Source organism: Cryptomeria japonica, chromosome 8 (genome assembly GCF_030272615.1).
Source record: "Cryptomeria japonica chromosome 8, Sugi_1.0, whole genome shotgun sequence".
NCBI lineage: Eukaryota > Viridiplantae > Streptophyta > Pinopsida > Cupressales > Cupressaceae > Cryptomeria > Cryptomeria japonica.
The window spans coordinates 564,884,960-564,904,459 of NC_081412.1; the positions used below are offsets into that span (position 1 = coordinate 564,884,960).

General features: G+C 34.7%; 1 protein-coding gene across 1 annotated transcript; it reads right to left on the minus strand.

Annotated features, from left to right (window-relative positions):
- Positions 1-628: 628 nt before the first annotated feature.
- Positions 629-2,615, minus strand: LOC131056012 (uncharacterized). The gene is made up of 2 exons (XM_057990328.1): positions 2,448-2,615; positions 629-895 (listed from the first exon to the last, which is right to left on the minus strand). Exons 1-2 carry the CDS (start codon positions 2,613-2,615, stop codon positions 629-631), a joined length of 435 nt encoding a protein of 144 aa, XP_057846311.1.
- Positions 2,616-19,500: the final 16,885 nt, after the last annotated feature.

Here is a 19,500-nt window from a genome sequence, read left to right on the forward strand (position 1 = left end):
ATATGCACTTGATAGGCTAATAAGAGTTATCTCTTGCACTAAGTTGTCTCAAGACAACCTCCTTTATGGATTATTGCCATGTTCACTATCTGATTGGATATGAATGTATGATTTGTGATAGTAAAACATAAGTCTTACTATCATAAATGGTATATGTATGCTCAACTAGTTAGTGAGGAATGACAATAGTTAATCCTTGAACAAAACCTTACTTCTTGCCATAGAGAAAAACCTTAGAGACCCAGGAAAAAAAAACAAAGCAACCTAGATACTCAAAATGTGTTGAGACAACACTTAGGGAAGATAAAACATCTAACCTATAGTGCAATGACACTTTATTGAAAGCTGGAAACCTATACTAATGTGTACATAAACTATATCATACCTCAAAGCAACGCTTGAGGTGTATCCCATTCATAGGGATAGGTAGTAATTCTCCTTCCGTGGTCGAGAGTTGAAAAGCATTATGATCCTTGCACTGAGTGATGATGAAAGGCCTAGTCTGGAAATTATCAAACTTGGTGTGCTTCCCTGGCCTACTCTTCAACTTATCCCATTTCAATACAATATCTCCTTCCATGAAGATTTTGGGAGTTGCCCTTTTATCGAAGACCCTTTTCATTTCAAGTTATTGATACTCCATTGTCTTCGTAGCTTTCTCTCTGGATTCCTGCACCTCTAATAACTTAAAATACCTCACCTCCATAGGATAATTTGCTTCAAAACTGACAAGAGCCTTTGCAAGATCAAGTGCAGGAAGCTCGGTAGAAATGGGAAGCCTTGCCTCTTTACCATTCACCAACTTGTAAGGTGAGTTACCAATGGACCTTTTAAGAGTGATTATATTTTCCCACAAGGCAAATTTTAACTTAGTGTGCCAATCCCTCTGATTATCCTGCAAAGTCCTTTGAATAATCCTTATTAGGTTCTTATTAGTTGACTCTGCCAAACCGTTACCTTATGGATAGTAATTAGAGGATGTGTTCAAATAGATGTCATTTTTAACTACCCAGTCACTCACCCTCAAACAAACAAAAGCCAAGGAATTATCATATATGATGGATTCGGGAACCCCAAATCTAGTTATTAAATCATCATGGAAATTTAAAACAGTTGATTCATTGGATTCTTCTAGAGCCAGTGCTTCAGTCCATCTTGTAAAATAGTCAGTAGCAGTAATAACCCACCTATGCCCAACACTTGAAGGTGGGTTTATGGGGCCAATAAAATTAATTCCCCATTTCATAAAAGGTTGATCTACCTAGATAGGCTGTAATGGCAAAGCTGGTAGCCTTTATTTACTTGCAAACATGACACACTTTGTGTACTTTCTTTCCCAAGAATGGGCATCTTTGAATAAGCTTGGCTAGTAATAACCAACCCTCATTATTTTTTAGGCAGTTGTTTTAGGGGAAAAATGACCCCTTGAAGTTCCATCATGGAACTCATGTAGCAATTTATCAATTTGTTCATTATCAATACATCTCAGTACAACACCATTTAGATCCTTTTAGAATAAAATATTATAAATAAGGATATAAGGGATGGAATGCAACCTGAAGTACCTCCTCTTTGCTTTGTCATGGCCTAGTGGACACTCACCGGTTTGTAGAAAAAGAGTCATGTTTCTGATCCAACTTGAATTATCATTTTGAAGTGCATCATTTAGAAGTAATAACTTCTTTTCTTCATGCTCTGAGTCATTCTAAGCTTCTGTAGGAAGCTTCTCACACAATCCCTTTCTACTGACTATATTTTTTATCTTGATATCCACATCATACTCCATGACTTTAGTAACCCACCCTACTCTTTTCTCACTCAAATCTTCGGTTAATAAGAACTCCTTCACACTTGGGTGAGCAACCATCAAGTGAATCTTATTATTAGAAATCATGTATCCAAATCTATTTAAACTTCTAATGACTGAAAGAACATGATTTTCAACAAATCTATACCTCTTTTCATACTCCTCTAAACCCTAGCTAAAGAAGGTAATAGGCTGATCAAAGCCTTCAGCATTTTGTTCCACCAGCATAGTAGAAATAGTGTCCATACCTCTGTAAGCATAAAATATGAAGTCCTTGGAAAAGTTTGGATTTATCAAGGTGGGTGCCATGGACAATGCTTCTTTGATGGCCTGAAAAACCATCTTTTTCCTCTCTAGTCTAGCTAAAAGTTGCATTTTTTCTTTACATTGTAGTTAGAGGTTTCAATAAATTAGCAATTTTGGGTATAAACCTTCTAACAAAATTAATTGTTCCTATAAAAATTTGCAGTCCCTTTTTGTTATTGGGTAGAGGCCGATGTAAAATAGCTTTTACTCTTTTAGGGTGAATTGAAATACCCTATTTAGACACAATGTTCCCCAATAACTCACCCTCTTGCACAATAGAAATACACTTTTTTGGATTGAGGGAAATGCCATACTTCCTACACCTCTCAAATACCTGCTTCAAATGAGACAAATATTCATCAAAGTTCTTTGAAAACATAGTTATGTCATCCAAATAGACCAACACCAACTTATACACCAGACCTTTAAAGACCATATCCATAGGCTTTTGGAAGGTTGATCCAACATTAGAAAGACCAAAAGGCATTCTCTTGTAAGCCATGGTACCACATTTTATTGGAAAAGAAATTTTATGTTGGTCCTCATCCTTGACCTGAACTTGGTTATATCCAGAATAATCGTCAAGGAGAGAAAATATTTCAGATCCAGCAACTACTTGCAACATATGTTCCATAGAAGGTAGTGGGTAATGATCTTTTAGAGATGCTTTGTTTAGATCACTAAAATCAACACACAACCTTATCTCTCCATTTTTCTTCCTCACAAGGACAAGGTTGGAGACCCAAGATGTGTGTTTGATAGGGTAAATAGTGTTTCCTTCAATTAACGTGGTTAACTCTTTAATCATCAAAAGCTCAAGTTTTGGGTTTAAGGGCCTTTGTTTCTATCTAATAGGCTTAGCTCCTGGTTCTAACTCTATAGTATGTTGGGCTATATGAGGATCAAAACCCTTCAAATTTTAATACTCCCAAGAAAACACATAATGAAACTCTTGACACAAAGCAATAAAATCTTACTTCTCATCAAGGGATCAAATCTTACCAAGTTTCAACAACTTACCCTTAAATATCTCTAGCTCTTCATAATGCTCTTGTTTTATCTGCATACCAACTTTATTCTTTTTTAGCTGGACATTAGTGTTGAAAATGGATTCTAAGGTCACAAGACCTTTGGGAAATTTGTTTCTTCTTAACTAAATAACTTGCTCATCAAAATTATGCTTCAACTTTTCTTGGTTAGTGATGGAAAATTTATCCTCTTCAAGCAAAAAACTAAGGATCTGATCATCATTCTAAAAAAGTTGCTAGTCGATATTATGATCAGGAATAGAAAGCCTGACAACTATCTTTACATACTGTGAAACCTTCTCTTTGCAAACCATATCAGGAATGTCAAATCGAGCACCAATTGTAGCTAATATATCAGCATGTTTATTTTCACTTCTAGGAATGGACACTATGTTAAATGCTTCAAATTCTTCTATAGAATCCCAAACTCGGTTCTTATAAGGCTTAAGAGTGTCATTTTTTGTAACATTAACATTCCTTACTTGATTGACAATGAGCTCATTGTCACCATGTACCTTCAAACAACTGACTTTCTTCTTCCTTGCCCATTCCAGTCCCTGAATTAGGCCTTCATATTAACTAGTATTATTAGTACAAGAAAAGGCAAAATGAAAAATTTGAAAATTAATGCTCACCCTATTGGGACACAAAAATTGCACCTCCACTTGCTCCATGCCTGCTTCAAGAACCATCGAAGTACATGTCCCATAGCTCATCTTGTTGTTCTGATGTACTTTCTTCCTTCTTCTCAATGTTATGCATTTATGTTTCAGGCTCATACAAAACATAATTGCCTAAACTTGTATCTTGAATTTATTTATCTAGATTATCAATTACATTTTGTGTTTCCCACTCATTTCAGAGCATCTCAGGAACACTTTCTGACTGCAACTCATGAGTTGCAGCAAGTTCATCCTCTTGGGAAATGAATGTGTTGATATTAACTATGGATGACATATATGGCTCAATATGGTCTTTGGCAAGGGACTTAGATCTAATAGTTACCTTCGTACCATATCTAGTCCTAAAAAGCATGTGTGACCAATCTGATGATAGATAACCTCCAATTGTGGCAATTAAATCTCTTGATAAACATAGGGAAAAATAAGGGGGAAGATCAATGACAAACACCTCTTGGGGAATGGAGAAATTTGGGAAAACATGCAATTTTAAACCCAAATCCTTAATTACCCCTATGGTCTTTATTGTTGTCCCATCTAACTGCAACACTCCTTTCTCTAAAGGTTGGTAAGTTAATCCTAAAATCTCAGCAATTTGTCTTGGCTAATTGACATAACTGCTTGCTCCACTATCCACCATTCAATTGTGGACTAACTTATCCTCAATGATTAAAGATAAATAAAAAGGAGGAGGCTTCACATTTTTATCTTATTCTTTACTTGCTAACTTACTTTCCTGAAGGTTATTGGTCAACACAAGCCTATCTTGACCTATTGGGCATTCTTTAGATTCTTTCAAATCTTTTAATGCTATATGTAGAATATCTTTCTGATCGAGAATGGCTAAGGATTCTCACTTAGACATAGTTATGTTCATTTTTTTCATATTTTCAACAATGTTGAAGGGTAAAGATGGACTCACCTTTTGATGAGTTTTCATACTGACATGGTCAGCCTGTAGATAGGGTTTCTCCTTGGTAGTTGGTTGAGTGTTTCTCTATAGGGTGTGAGGTATTTGCAATGTAGATGATCCTCCAAGTACTTCTTTCACTTTATCAGATGCTTGTTCAAGTTCAAGAGCTCTTTTTTTTTATCTAGTGTTAGCAGCCACTGGAGTATCATTTGCATTCATTTCACATAATTCCTCTCCATGCCAATTTAGAAAAGTAGCATCATGTGTATGTTTCTCTTGCTAATGTGAAGCTCAATGATTAGGTGGGTTAGGCTTTGAACTTGCAACACTTGAAATATTTGTAGCATTCTACACCATTAAAGCCTGATTAATAACACCATTTGAACATGTGGCTTGGTCATGAGGCCGATGACAAGGAAAATACCATTTATAATCAGTAGCAAGATTGTTTTGAACAAGTACAAGTTCTTTAACTACACTGATAGGTGTTGGATTATATGTTTGAAAAGGCCTTTGATTCATATTCTACCTTGGTCCTTGATAATTTCCTTGATAGAAAGGCTTATTGCCCTGGTACTATTATTGTTGACCTTGAAAAGACTGATTTGAAGCCTGATTTTGATGTTGGTAAGGAGGTCTGTTATGAGACTACTACGTTTCCAAGTTCACCAGCTTGTTACCAAAAGTTTTAAGTAGGATTTTGATATCTTGTAACTCTTGGGATGAGCCTAAAACAACAACTTCTTTAGTTGCAGCAATCTGAGCAATAGCTGGTAATGTTGGCACCACTGGCAAAGGTGCAAATGATGGAATTTGCAAAGGCATGTTGGGTTGAATGTCTGAAAATATGGGCATAGAAGATCTGAGAGAAATCTTCTCGGCTTGAATTAAGATATTCTCTGCTTTAATGGTTGTCTCATATGCATCAGGCATTGAAACCCCTCCCATTGATTGAATCATCACTGCTACATCACTATTAAGGGCTCTTAAGTAGTAGAGAAAAGCGTATTTGGCAGATGGCTTAACAATGGCAAGAATTTTGTCCCAAGTCCTTTGGAAACAAAAATTAAAGTCAGACATATGTTCTTGAGGAGCCCTCTTAATAGTTGTAAGTTGCTCAATAAGGGACAAATGATCAGATTTGTCTTTGAATTGATTGTGCAGCTTCTCTCCTAATTCATCCCATGTTACAACTAAGCCAACTGCCAGGCCCCTAAACCATTGCAAAGCCTTACCCTTGAAAGAAACAAAGTAATCTCAAGGCTACATTTTCCTGAGTGACATGATATACTCCAGAAAGAGAGGCAATATCTCTAATATGCTCTATGGGAGTGGTGTTATCCTCCCCTGTAAATAATTGTAGACTCTTTAGTGCAACCACTGGAATATCATTGTGTACTGTAAGATTCAAAGGGCTGCCTCCATTAAATGGCACAAAAATAAATTGTCTAGCCATAGGAACAATTGGAGGTGGGTTAACCTGAGCTAGAAAAATGGGTAAGACAACTGATAAAACAAAAGGACATGCTAGCTTGAAGCTGGGTGGTGTTGATTGCACTCTTTTGGACTACTCAAGAGTTCTTTTTGCAATCCTTCCTCTTCTTTTAGGAGGTGAAAGTTGCATATAATCAAAGGATGAAGAGTTGCTTCTTGTTTGCACTCTTCTCATAAGCTGTAAAATGCACTAAATCTGCTCACAAAAAAATAGAGTTGCCAAATATACTTTAATCACCTCTTGAAAGGCTTAAAATCAATTGGTTGCACATGAAAACCAGCCAAAATTTAAAAAATTCTTCTACTATCTTGATTCGATAGTCCCACTGGGCATGCCAAAAACTGTTATCTCCTAGAAATGCACCCTATGCAAAGTTTAAAACTAAGCTTTCTGGAGAAACATGCGATCAATCCAAAGTTGTGGATTACCTAAAACTGGAGTGAACCTCTAGATAAGGCCAACTCCTAGCTAGTCATCACTCTAAAACTACTAATTTCTGAGGAAAAGAGAAGGAAGATAATGTAAAAAATGTAAAGCTTATTTCTTTAAACTAAAGGGCAATTACTAAGTGATTCACCAAAACTGCTAATCTTATGATACTCTGAAAGCTAAAACACTCTGAAAAATTATAATGACAATAATAGGTGAACACAACTTATTCAAGACATGCACATGTATAAATATTTCACAAGAAGGCCTCAATGATTTTACTCAAGAATGGGAGGAAGACTTCACAAAATTGAGCTCATGTCACTAGATTAGACACAACTTGTAACCTGCACATGACATTTTTATAGAAAAAGGCTTTAAATTCAGTGAGACAAAATCATAAGAAGGAAATAATTCTTCACTCAAAATTTGATCAATCACATAAGATACACAATTCTACAAGAAAAAATAAGGTATAATACTGCCAATATAGTCTCCAAGGTAACCTATGTAATATCAAATCATATAAGTTACAAAAGATTACAAAAACTAGACAAAGGATTGTCAAAAGTCACTAAGGCTCAATTCTACATAATCAGGAACTCTCTCAAAAATGAGTTACAAGTAGGAATATATCATTTTCTCTCACCCTCCAAATCCCACCAATAAAGGAACCTCCAACAAACTAGGGTCGGATGTAACAAAAACCCTCAAATCTAGTGAATGAATCCATCTCCAAAAGTACTCCAAAGGTGTGAAAAAGCACAAAATGAATTAGTCAAACATGATTACATCTCAAAACCTTAACAACTTTCCCTAAATTGACTCAAACAACCCCTATATACTCTCCATGTGCTTGCAAACAACCCTCAACTACACCTAAATCCTTGGCACACATTCCATATATGCTTGGTATCTCTCATTGATTGAGTCTTCATCCTCATTTGACTAAGACACTTGGAAAATTTTTTTAAGCCACCTCTATTTGCATCGAATAATAACAAAATGACTACTAAGGCTTATAATCACACCTTAAAGTCAAATGTTTCACAATAAGTATATGCAAAATAGGTCTCTATTAAAAACATGAATAGCACATACAAGTGTTGACACATGACTCCCCAAAACATGATGTGGCATTTATAAGTAAAAAAAATAAAGAAAAGATGTCCTCTAAGGAAAAACAACTTCACTAGGCCACGGGCATATTTATTTTATTTGCATTTAGGTAAAAAAATGCCATCAAATTCCAAAAGGCGACATTCTTAGGGCTAAGAGAACCCTAAACAAATAAATATAAATGATATGAATCATTTTATTTTTTCATGAAGCTTCTGGAAGAAGCTATAGGTCGTCGAGAAAGTTGTGAAACCCTGGCTTGACACTGCACACACAGCCGCCATGAGGTTTCTGAGAACTTGAGGGAGATTTTGACAGACTTTTAAGAATAGTATTTCGATGCATCTTCTCTACTATTTTGAGGACTCCGCCATGAGGTTTTTTATTTTGAATACTTTGAGGGTTTCTGAAAACTCTCTTTGGTAGAGGCCTTGATGTATTTTGCATTCACCATTAGGTCATTATAGGTAAGATTGATTTGTATCAATTTTGAGCTCCAATTTGACACATGTCGTGTTTAATACCTTATTTCATTGTTCAAATTTGTTGCTTTGTCTATGACTACTTAGATCTATAAATAGAGACTAATGAAAACCACCCTTTCCCTATTCTCTCTACTGTCGGCCAACCTAGGGATTTTGAAAGCGAGGGTTTTTCTCTTGTAATTACATAGCAACCCTGTGACTTTGACAACAAACTATCCTTGGTATTTTCAGCCTGAGGTGTGTACTTGATGTATTTTTCATGCATTTGTGTACCCTTTTTAATATTTTCAAGCTAAAACTGAATTTACTAGCATGGGAACCACATTACTCAAGAATATTTTTCAGTGATAATGTTTCAAATACTTGGTGAGTCTTACCTTTGCTATAGGGAAAGATTGATTTTGTTGTTTTCGAAGGCCACCATCCTTGAAATCTTGGGGTTTTGAAGATTCACCCTCAATACTTTGCATATTATAGCCGTATTTGACTAAAAATATCTTTTATAGGGATTTTAGCACTGTGATTTTGTTTTCATGATCTTGTGGACTGTAGTGTATTGATACATATGACTGTGTATTTTTAGAATGCTTTCACTGTTAATGTTGAACTGGAGGATGTTGTACCATTCCATTCTTTGTTATTTTGTCTTTTGATTGGACTCAGAAATTGTCATATTTGAGTAGCTATCTACTGTTTAGAACTCCCTTGTTTTGGATAATATACATTCTATAAACCCTGCACTTTTTGCCTAATGTGAAGCTGCTCCTATCTGAACTGAACCTCAAGGCCATGGCCATACTCTCTTAGGGTTCTTTAAATGCCCTTGCCTCTTGTATTCTTCTTAGATAATGAATAAGTCATTGTTTTTTATCTTTTATTGCAGACGTAATAACTCTTATCTGTCTTTTGAGATCCTGGACTTGGACAACTCTAAAATTATATTCTTGAGAATATTATTTCACTTCTTTAATCTTGTAATGTATTTTGATGCTCATTGTGAGCTCTTCTTAGTTGCCGCGACCCTCCATTTTCAATGAATTGATAGGTCAAATCATTTGTGACAGACTTATCATGGCTTATTGAATGACCACACTTAATGGATGATCTTCATGAATGCCTTCATTATATATGCTTTTTTGATGGTCATATCGACTCTCCTATTGTTGCAAAACCTTCAAAACTTCTAGTCTTTGTATTACTAATTCTTAAGAGGGATTTGTCATTGGCCTGCAACTAGATTGTTTTGTTCTTTAATGGCTTGACTGGAACAATCATTTTAGGTTCTATAGCTGTAACAAATTTTTTATGTTTACTATAGTTGCACTGAACCTGTATTTTGTCTTAAGACTATGATTGTGTATTGGTCTTACAAAAAACACGCTTTGAGATGCCTAAGTGACTACTATCATTAACCATCATGTTGTAAAAGGAATTACTCTTTTTACTACAAAGTGGTCATTTCCTTTATTTCAGAGGCTTAGAGACTTCCCAGTCAGAGTCTTTCATCTTTGAGACCACTATAAATCCCTAGTGAGGTTATCCTTGTGATGGTATGACTTTAGATTAACTCTTTGCGTTTGGTGATGACTAAAAAGATTTTAATGCTTAGGGCTATACTCATGATGCTCTCTATCAATAGTGGCTACTCTTTGGTATTGCTTATTATGATGCTAGTGTTCTGCTACTCTGATCATTGTCTCTTAATTACTATCACCCTACAAACATTGTTGGTTGTAACTTTCATTTATGTTCATGCATTTCAGAAAGTCTATAACTCTATCTTTCCCTTTTGAATGCAATATACATAAACTGTAATGGCATTTTCCACTCATGACTATACATAGTATTTGAAACTGAGAATGGTCTTTGCTTCATCATTTTGATTGAGAATGCACTTCCTATATTTCCCTCCATCATTGTTCTGGACTATCAAGGAATGTGCTCTTTTCTTTTCATTTACCTGTACATCCTTTGATTCTCCATAATGATGCAAGCCCACTATATTTTCAATTATTCTTTATATATTTTTACCTTCCCGACTGTGCACTATTATCTGAAATTAGTTCTTTATTGCAATGTATTAAAAATTACATTCAACTTCTATTGGAGTGTTCCACATATAAATCATCCATAATTACAATACTTACATCAAATTATATAGATTACAACTTGCAAAAAATGAAAAGAGAATATCAAGAGTTGAGGGAAAAGGAGAAACTCTTCAAGTCACTTGTGATCCAAGTCCTTTGATCCCCAACAATGGTTGGCAATGCAACCAATCATGTAGAACCGGCAAGTAAACCCCAACAAGGTTGTTGAGATAATCACATGGACCAAACAATCATACACACATGCAATGGGAGCAATAGGCTCACACAAGAGCAAACATAAAGAAACACACAACACCACAACAAGATTAGAAAAACAACAATGCATCACTTGCAATATTGAGTAAAAGATGAATGTAAATAGGTGTCTTAGCAATAATAAGTAACATCAAAGGAGATGATGCATCATCGATCAGAAATAACGAATTCAACAAGGCACCATGAAGAGAAATATCAAACTTTCTATTTGGAATATAACACAATGAGATAATCAACTGCTTGGAAACAATAATTTCACAAGGGACTACTCATATCTATAGGGATAAGTAGATAGATAACAAAAGTAGGGAGTGTCATTATATAGATTAAAGGGATGCCTCATGCACAACTAAGAATTCTCTCATACAAACAAGAATGACGATCATGCAAGTTGAATCGCTACATGTGTTGGCATTTATCTTTGGACAAGTTCCAATTGCTCCTTGTAAAGGTATTCCTTCCAAAAATACCCTTGGCCTCATGGTAGCACTCAAGGCATTCTTAAAGAATCTATTATCTTATTATTGTTTAACTTCCAACTCAAAGTTTTAATTAATATTTCAACATGATTATGAAATTACCCAATGAGTTACCCTAGCGACCCCTTTGTGCCCTGATCCCCATTGGACACCACTCCAATGGGGATCAAAGAAGTGCAAAACATAAAACCAAATAACAAAATACCAATTTACAAAGCCAATTATTATCATCAATTGAACCCCAAACTCCTTAATACACATTAAATACTCATATTTACATTGCCATTTTTACATACAACAATAGCATACTCATTTGGCCATATTGCTGATAAAATGGGTCTGAATTGATTCAATAATAAATTTTACTTATATAATATCATGATTCCACAAAATAAAATCATATTTAAAACAACAAATTTTTACTTTTGTAAAATATCCAATTTGACTAAAAACTAATCATGGAGGTTGCTACCATTGACGGACCTCCAAAAAACTTAAAATTTTAAACTTTATAATTTAAAAATTGAAGAAAATTGATTGGCCCTCTACTAGACAATAACATAAAAATGAAATAAAATTTCCATTTTACTCATCCAATAAAATTTGGGTAGAGTTTCCCTATACAAACCCATGTTTTCAAATTTGAAAGAATAAAAATTCAAAATTAAAACAATGCAATCCAATAGCTTATTTAAGGATCAAATTGAAAAAATGGGAATGTTTCAAATCATTACAAACAAGGTTTAAACATAAAAATTAAGGAGCAAGGGAGAAATTCAAGAATCATACCTTCAAATGAAAGAAATCTTGAAAATTAAAGTGAAGGCCAAACACACCAAAAGAAGCCATAAAAACTGGACAACTTGTAGTGGTCACTCACATGAATCTTTTGACCCTTTGTCCATAAAATTCCATCAATAAAATCTCCCCCAACCATCATTTCAAAATCTCAAGTGTAGGGTTTTTCTTGTTGAGAGTTAAATTAGAGAAAAATAACGAAGTGTCAAAAATTAACAATTTCCCATATAAAACCCAGTCGACTTTATGAAATTAAAATGGTATAATAGATAAATAATTAAATAAAACTTTAATTCCTACATTCATAAACTCATCCCAACAAAATGAATAATTAAATGAGCATAAATAATCCCCATAAAAATATTTAGAAAACCATCAAATAATTATTTAACAATTAAAAGTCATATCAACATAGAATAAATGAAAAGTTAAATTTAAAATCTCCATAAATCCAAATTCAACCCCCAAAAGTCATCCATATTCCCAATTGGGGAAGTTCCAATTGAAACAAATACTCATAAAATGTATTACATGATTAAATATTTAATCAACATAGTAATATTAAAATAGCATTAATATATGCTCATTAAATGACAATAATTCAAATATGACTAACTCTGCACAAACAACCTTTATTGGTTATTCAATATGCATTGGGGTATCCAGACATTGCCAAAACACTAAACGAAGATATAAACACATAAATTAAGGAAAATAGTTCAAATTAGAAATGATGGCTATGGCAGGGTCACATTAATGGCTAGTATGTTATCTCTTGTAACCATCGACAGAGATATGGAAACACTCAAACGTGTGGCTAGGTGGAGTTGATGCCCTATACTCATAGTCACTAAAACATTCACACATCAAGTGTACCTGCTCATGCATTTACATATATTTATATAAAAAATTAATCAATATAACTAAAATCATCAGAAGGGGATTTTAGCAATGCATGTGTATTAATATATTTGAATGATGCACAATATGATCCCTTTTACATCTAACTATCAATTAAATAATAATGGTCTCATCTAATTAAATACATTAAATTAATACATCAATATTCTTTCATTGCAACAATAAATATATAAGTATTCCCCAAACAATCAACTTCATACCATCATCTTCATCCACTAAATCTAACATTAATATCGTCAGTTATATCAATAAGAATTTAAGTCATTTAGAAAAAATAAAGTAACATAAACATAATTCACTGCTCTTAGTTCAACCAATTAGCTTAACCTCACTTGTTACATTCCAATCACTAATTAATCAACATCCATATCAACTTCTCACATAAGGCAGTTTAGAATCACTGCATCAATCAATAATAAACATCAAAGGAATAATAGATTATCATGTATCTTAGTGCAACTATATAATGACAAATCACCATAATGCAAACCAAAATGTCATGTGTCTAGAACAATCACAAAACACATATATCGAATAGAGCATGAAATATGTACTCAAGGTCATAGACAGCAACAAATAAGGGATGTAGAATAAGATCAAAGCACCACATAAAGTTTAACATCCATAATACAAATGGCACAAACAAAGGCACATAACCAAATCCACTTCAAGAACTAAGAATGTAAAACAGAACACCGGAGAGGAATTATAGTCTACTTGTTGTGTTCCAAGTAGAGCTACATTTTCGAGAACAACAATGTCTTTAAGTGGTATAGTAATTTTAAATTCCAATGTATCTTCAAATGGCAATGTGTCCTTGTTGTCATTTTCCTCCATTTTTAGGTAGTTGCAATTCTAAAATGGTCATTTGATTGAATTAATCTACATTTTGAACTCTCCATAGTCAAAGTCATTCTTTTGCAAAGTTGATGGTGAGATGCCAACCAAAATAAGCCAAAAATGGTTGTGTCAACTATTAACTCACTCAGATGAACCTAAAATAGACATGTCGATTAGGAATAATTTTGTGAGAACAACTCACAAAATAGAGAACTTTAGTACTGGCAATTAACACTCATTCAGGCTCATGGTGTTGTCACTAATGGAAACACACATCATTTTGGGTTGGATACTTATCCGGTATCCATTGTTATTCAAGGATTGACATCCAACATTTAAGGGAACTAGAGGGTGAAGTAAACCGGTAAACTTGGAACCGTTATTTGGAGGCCGACATAGGAGATTGATCCGGCAAAGGTTAAAGTGGCAACGGTCATAAAGATTCAAGTTTATATTTTATTTTTGACTGACATGTAATTATTTTGTATTATGATTGTAAGCTAACATAAGGCATTCATGTATGTAAGGGTATATAAGTCAGTCTATTAGGTCATTTTGGGAAATAGGATATATCCAAGTGTGTGAACGAGATCTTGATCGACATTGTGCGAATGTAATGATCTATAGTTGATCTTGGTTCTTTGTCAATAATATTTGAAAGCGAATTAGGATACCAGTAAAGGAAGGTAACAATGTTAACTGGTACAGTCTCTTCTTAAACTGGAACTCATCTAGCATATCAAATGCACACTCAGAGTCTAGATTTTTTATTGTAATTCAGTATTTTGTACTTGTAGTCAGTGAGGCTCCTTAGTGATGAGCAGTGTGCTCTAGGCAACGTGCCTTCCTACATTTGCAAGCCCCTTTTATGTAATATTTATTCAACTGGCCAGTGGATAGATATTGTGCGTCACAAATCCCACTGTGGTTTTCCTCTTTGAGGTTTTCCATGTATAAATTTGTGGTGTTATGGTGTTATTTCTTGTGGTTGCTTTGTTCTTCATTATATTGTGTTGATATGCTTACTAGTTGTTAATTGGAAAAGTATCTAAAGGAATTAAATTCTTATTAAGCGGTAGAACACTAATTCACCCCCACCTCTCCGTGTTCTTGGATTCCAACAATCGGTATTAGAGCCTAGTTCCTCAGAATAAGTCTAACAGCTAGAGGAAGATCTTGAATCTGGAATCCATGGAGATGAGTTTGAGGAAAGAACTTGAAGTAGCACTTGAAGAGTTTGATGTTGAAATATTGGAGAATATGAAGCTACAAGATTAGCTAAATTCTGCAAAAGATGAGATAAGATGTGGAAAGGAATTCATCCTTACTATATAATAGAAGTTGTCATCTACACAAGACAAAAGGAAAGAACTTTGTGATCAATTACAAAATTAGGATGATAAAGAGAAGAATACTCTTAGAGAACTATGCTATAATTTGAGTCAAGAAAATGGTTTCATAAAGAACGAAATGCAATCCCTAACCATGAGGATGTCCAAGGAGATTGAAGAGAAAAATAAGAATGAAGAAAATATTTCCAAATCTCTGAAAGATAGATCTGAAGAATGCATTAGGTTGGCACATGAGAGTGATATGTTGAGAAGTGAATTAGCGCAATCTCTAAATAATGAGAAAGAGTTGGAAAGAATGATGATAGTCCTAAGAAGTTATGAGACTAGTTCAAGGTCACTTATGCAAAGCTCAATGAATTATTGAAGAATCAAAGGGACAATAGAGACACTAGAGGTCTTGGATTTGAGCATGGAGAAAGCTTCGGTACTGCAAATCGGGATGATACATCTGGTCAGAAGAATCCACCAGTCAACCAGAATTAGAGGTCACCGGTAAGACAACCCAATGCACATAAATTTAATGATAGATGATTTCTTTGTAATAAGTTGGTCATATGGAAAGTCAATTCAGAAATAGAGTCAATCAAAACAACAATTCATTTACCGGCCAGTGTTTCAATTGCAAAAAGTATGGTCATAAGACAACAGATTGTAGAATGAATGTAAAATGTCATGCATGTGGAAATTTTGGACATATGGCTAATCAATGCAGGTCAAAAAATGATCAAGGTTACAATAAGGTAATTCAAAAGAACAATGTCACTTGTTGTGGATGCAACAAGATAGGGCACATTGCTAAATTTTGCGGAAGAAAGAATGTACCAGCAAGCAATGATAAATCCAATGAGAAGGGAAAGCAAAAATTTGATGATATTCAGTAGTAGCATGAGAAGAGGTGGATTAGAAAGGCTGAGGATCAACCGGCAGAATCAAATACCCCAGATGTTCATCTGACAGAACAAGGTATTCCTGCACCTGTAGAAGGAAATACATCCGGTAACTAAGGCATTAGCCTTAGGGGGAGGAATATCAATGATAAATCTTGCATGACCCCCTGTTATAGACTGAAAACTTGTTTCAGACATTGGAGAAATTAGTCTGAAGGTTTATGGACATAGATATGATGGATCTCAGATCTAGTATGATATGTCAGCAAGCATTTATGTCAATGAGGAATTAGGGTTTTGCAGGTTAAAAGGCAAAAAGTGACTCATTTATCACCACCAAGAATTCAGAGTGAGTTAGAGTGAGTTAAAAGGCAAAAAGGCGATTCAGAGTGATCTTAAGTATTTCCAAGTGAATTCAAGTACATTCAGAGCAAATTTTCAAGGGTTTTTCACCAAAAAGGTTTTTAAGGTATTTTCAGGTTTTCTAAGCTATCTTTTTTCATTTTCAATGGCATTTGCATCCGTTCCTGCCCTGACAGACATTTATACCCCTACTATCATTGATATTAAGGATTGTGCTCACCCAGTAATCCAAAAATTCCCTCAGATTGCAAAGGTAGATGATTCAGTTGGAGCATTTCTAGGGTTCCCGACGAAGTCTTATAGGTTGAGGATGTTAGCACATACATCCACTGTACCTTGGAGGAGTTAGGCTCATTAGAAATACTATTTGCATCCAAGATGTTGGACTGGAACAGAGTAATCAAACCAAAATTTGAACATCTGAAGAACAAAGGGTTTACCGTGGTGAACTCACAAAGATGGTTCGCACTTTTGCCAACAAAGGAAATTGGCAAAAGTGGAAAATTTTGTTTACGGGGGGTTCGAGCAAAGTGGGGATGTTCGAACGGAATACCCTTTGGGGTTCGAGCGAAGACCCCACTTCTCTCGAACCCCCATCTTTCGAGCAAAGCACCTCTAATGCCCATTTAAGTCATTTTTCAATTATAGCGCGGGGGTTCGATCGAACCCCCCTTCATTCGAACCCCCCTAAAAAAAGGGGGTTCGCTCGAACCCCCCTTCGTTTGAACCACTTTTTTAACACTTCTCTGAAGATTTCTACATTTTTTTGCAGATTTTTGGCCTTGGAACCTCTGGTTGAAGGCTCAAATGGAATGATCTTGACAACCCAAAATGTAGTATTATAGTCCTTGAAGCAAGCTTTCCAATGAATATAATTTTATTACATATTGAGTTTATTATGAACTTGTTTTTTAAATTATACCAAATATAGGTTTTTCACCGAACATGAACTTCTCTTTTCAATACATTGGGAAAAATACGAAACTAATTCAAAAAAATTCTGAAAAATATCTAAGCCCTAGGTATTGATGTCTTCTTTCTAACAAAAAAAATAAAATTGAATTTCGATATATATAGAATAAGTTATGTGTTGAAACATAAACCTATGTCTGAATTATGACTAGTTGGACTTCAAAACTTAATAAAATGAAAAATATTGAACATATCACTATCAAAACAACTACACGCCTTGAATATTGATGTTATAAACCAAAATTTGAAAGAATTGAGTTTTTATCATTTATAGAAAAAAAGTTATGCATTTCGGGAGGCACATCACTCTTAAAAAATGTAGTTTGTTGTAAAAAACTACTTTTCGAGGGAGATGGAAAAATAAAAAAAAAATCCTTCAAAAAAATTTGAAAAAAAAAAAAAAGAATCTATAGACGAAATTCTACAAATCCCTAATTTACATCATCTTCAAATTCTTAATAGTTTAAAATTTATAGTTGTTGGAAGTTGAAGATTATTTTAAAATTGTTCATCTCAGTGTCAAATGTGGCAAAAAAGTGGGAACCATTATTGTGAGTTCACCCACCGACATATTGGAACTGCTCGAGTTTGATGCAAAGATGATCTGGTATATGCTTAGTAGAATTCATGGAGAATTCATGTGGTTGGACTGGCCATATAAAATAACTAAGGAGACCATCCGGGAAATAACCTATTTGCCCCAGATTGGAATGAAGTTGAAGAAGAAGATATCTAACACCCATATTAATAGATTAACCGGTGATAAATATGATAGCCGATCTATGAGGATCAACACCATCAAGGAGTTGGACATACAATTTGCAAGCATGATAACTGGTTAGAAGGTAACATAGTCTAACTGGTTAAGCTTAGTTTTTAACACTTGCATACATTTTGCATTATCAAATGGTGAAAGAAGATGAAAATAATGTTCCATGTGAATGGATGCATGATGAATTGATTGCTAATCTTGGAAAGATAAAAGGGGAAAAGAAGGGTATATTTTGGTATGTCAATCTCATTGTGTGTTTAATTCTATTCTTTCTTAATGAAGTCCCTTGATCTGGAAAAAGGAAATGGGCCTTTGATATCACTGTAGGTAAGCAGATTCGAGATGCCATAAATGATTTGGGATAAAGTATTGAATTCACCTTATTGCGATACTTTAAGGCTTTTCAGAAGGCAATGAAGCAAAGAGAAAGGGTACCAAAACATATTGTTGACAAGTACTCCACTGAGATATGCTCTATGATCAACAAGGATGAAACACTAATGGAAGCAGTTCAGCCTAGAAAGGTATGGGTGACCAAGATGAGATATGAAGTAGATGCACATGTATCTTGGAGCTATATGCAAAGATGCTTATGGATGCCCCTATAGATGAAACAATAAAGACTTTTGGCACAACTAAGAAAAATGAATTAGAAGTACAAATCAGATTTAATCAAAAGAAGAGAGAGAGTCAAATTAAAAGAGTTGGAAAAATTGTTGAAAATCTCACCGGTTCTATTGAGAAAAAGATAGACCAATCTTCCACACTGACAGTAGTTCAAACGTCACCGGAATTAGGGAAAGGAGTACTGAAGAGGAAACAACTGGAAACTTTCATTGCCCTAGTTGTATCTGGCTCAGAGATTGAAGAAGAGACTCCCAAAATCCCTAAGACCTATCTTAGAGTCCAACAGAAGAAGCCTGAGGAAGGGAAGCAACAACAAGCAAAATAAACCCCTCCGACAACCAAAAAGAAACCAGCCAAAGCGAAAGGCTAGGGAAGGAAGCCTACAGAGAAAAGGAGATTGGTCAGATATGCAGCTCCCTCATCCGAGAAGGAGAAGAAATCTGAACTGGACAAGGCTCTTGAGTCAGGTAAGAGTTTAAAATTTATCCCTCCTTTATCTATAGAGGAATTGATAGACCAAATCACTAAGGATGGAATTTTGAGTAATATACAATACGATTATGTACATATGGATGATGAAGAGCAAAAGGAAATCGAGGAAGAAATTTTATTGTACTTAGACATATATAAGAAGGCCTTAATAGAGATAAAAAAGCAAATACTGACAGAATTGTATAATAAATTAGATGCTAGAAGATTATCTGCACTTGAGGAAGATAGACAAATAAAGATTCAGGAATTGTTAACTGTTTGTGGACCAATCACTAAAGAAGAGATGAAGAAGTGCCTCGAGCTTGCAAATACAACAACTTTATGGAGTAGGCATAGAAAAGTTAGTCTTATGGTTGGAAGGGTGAATGA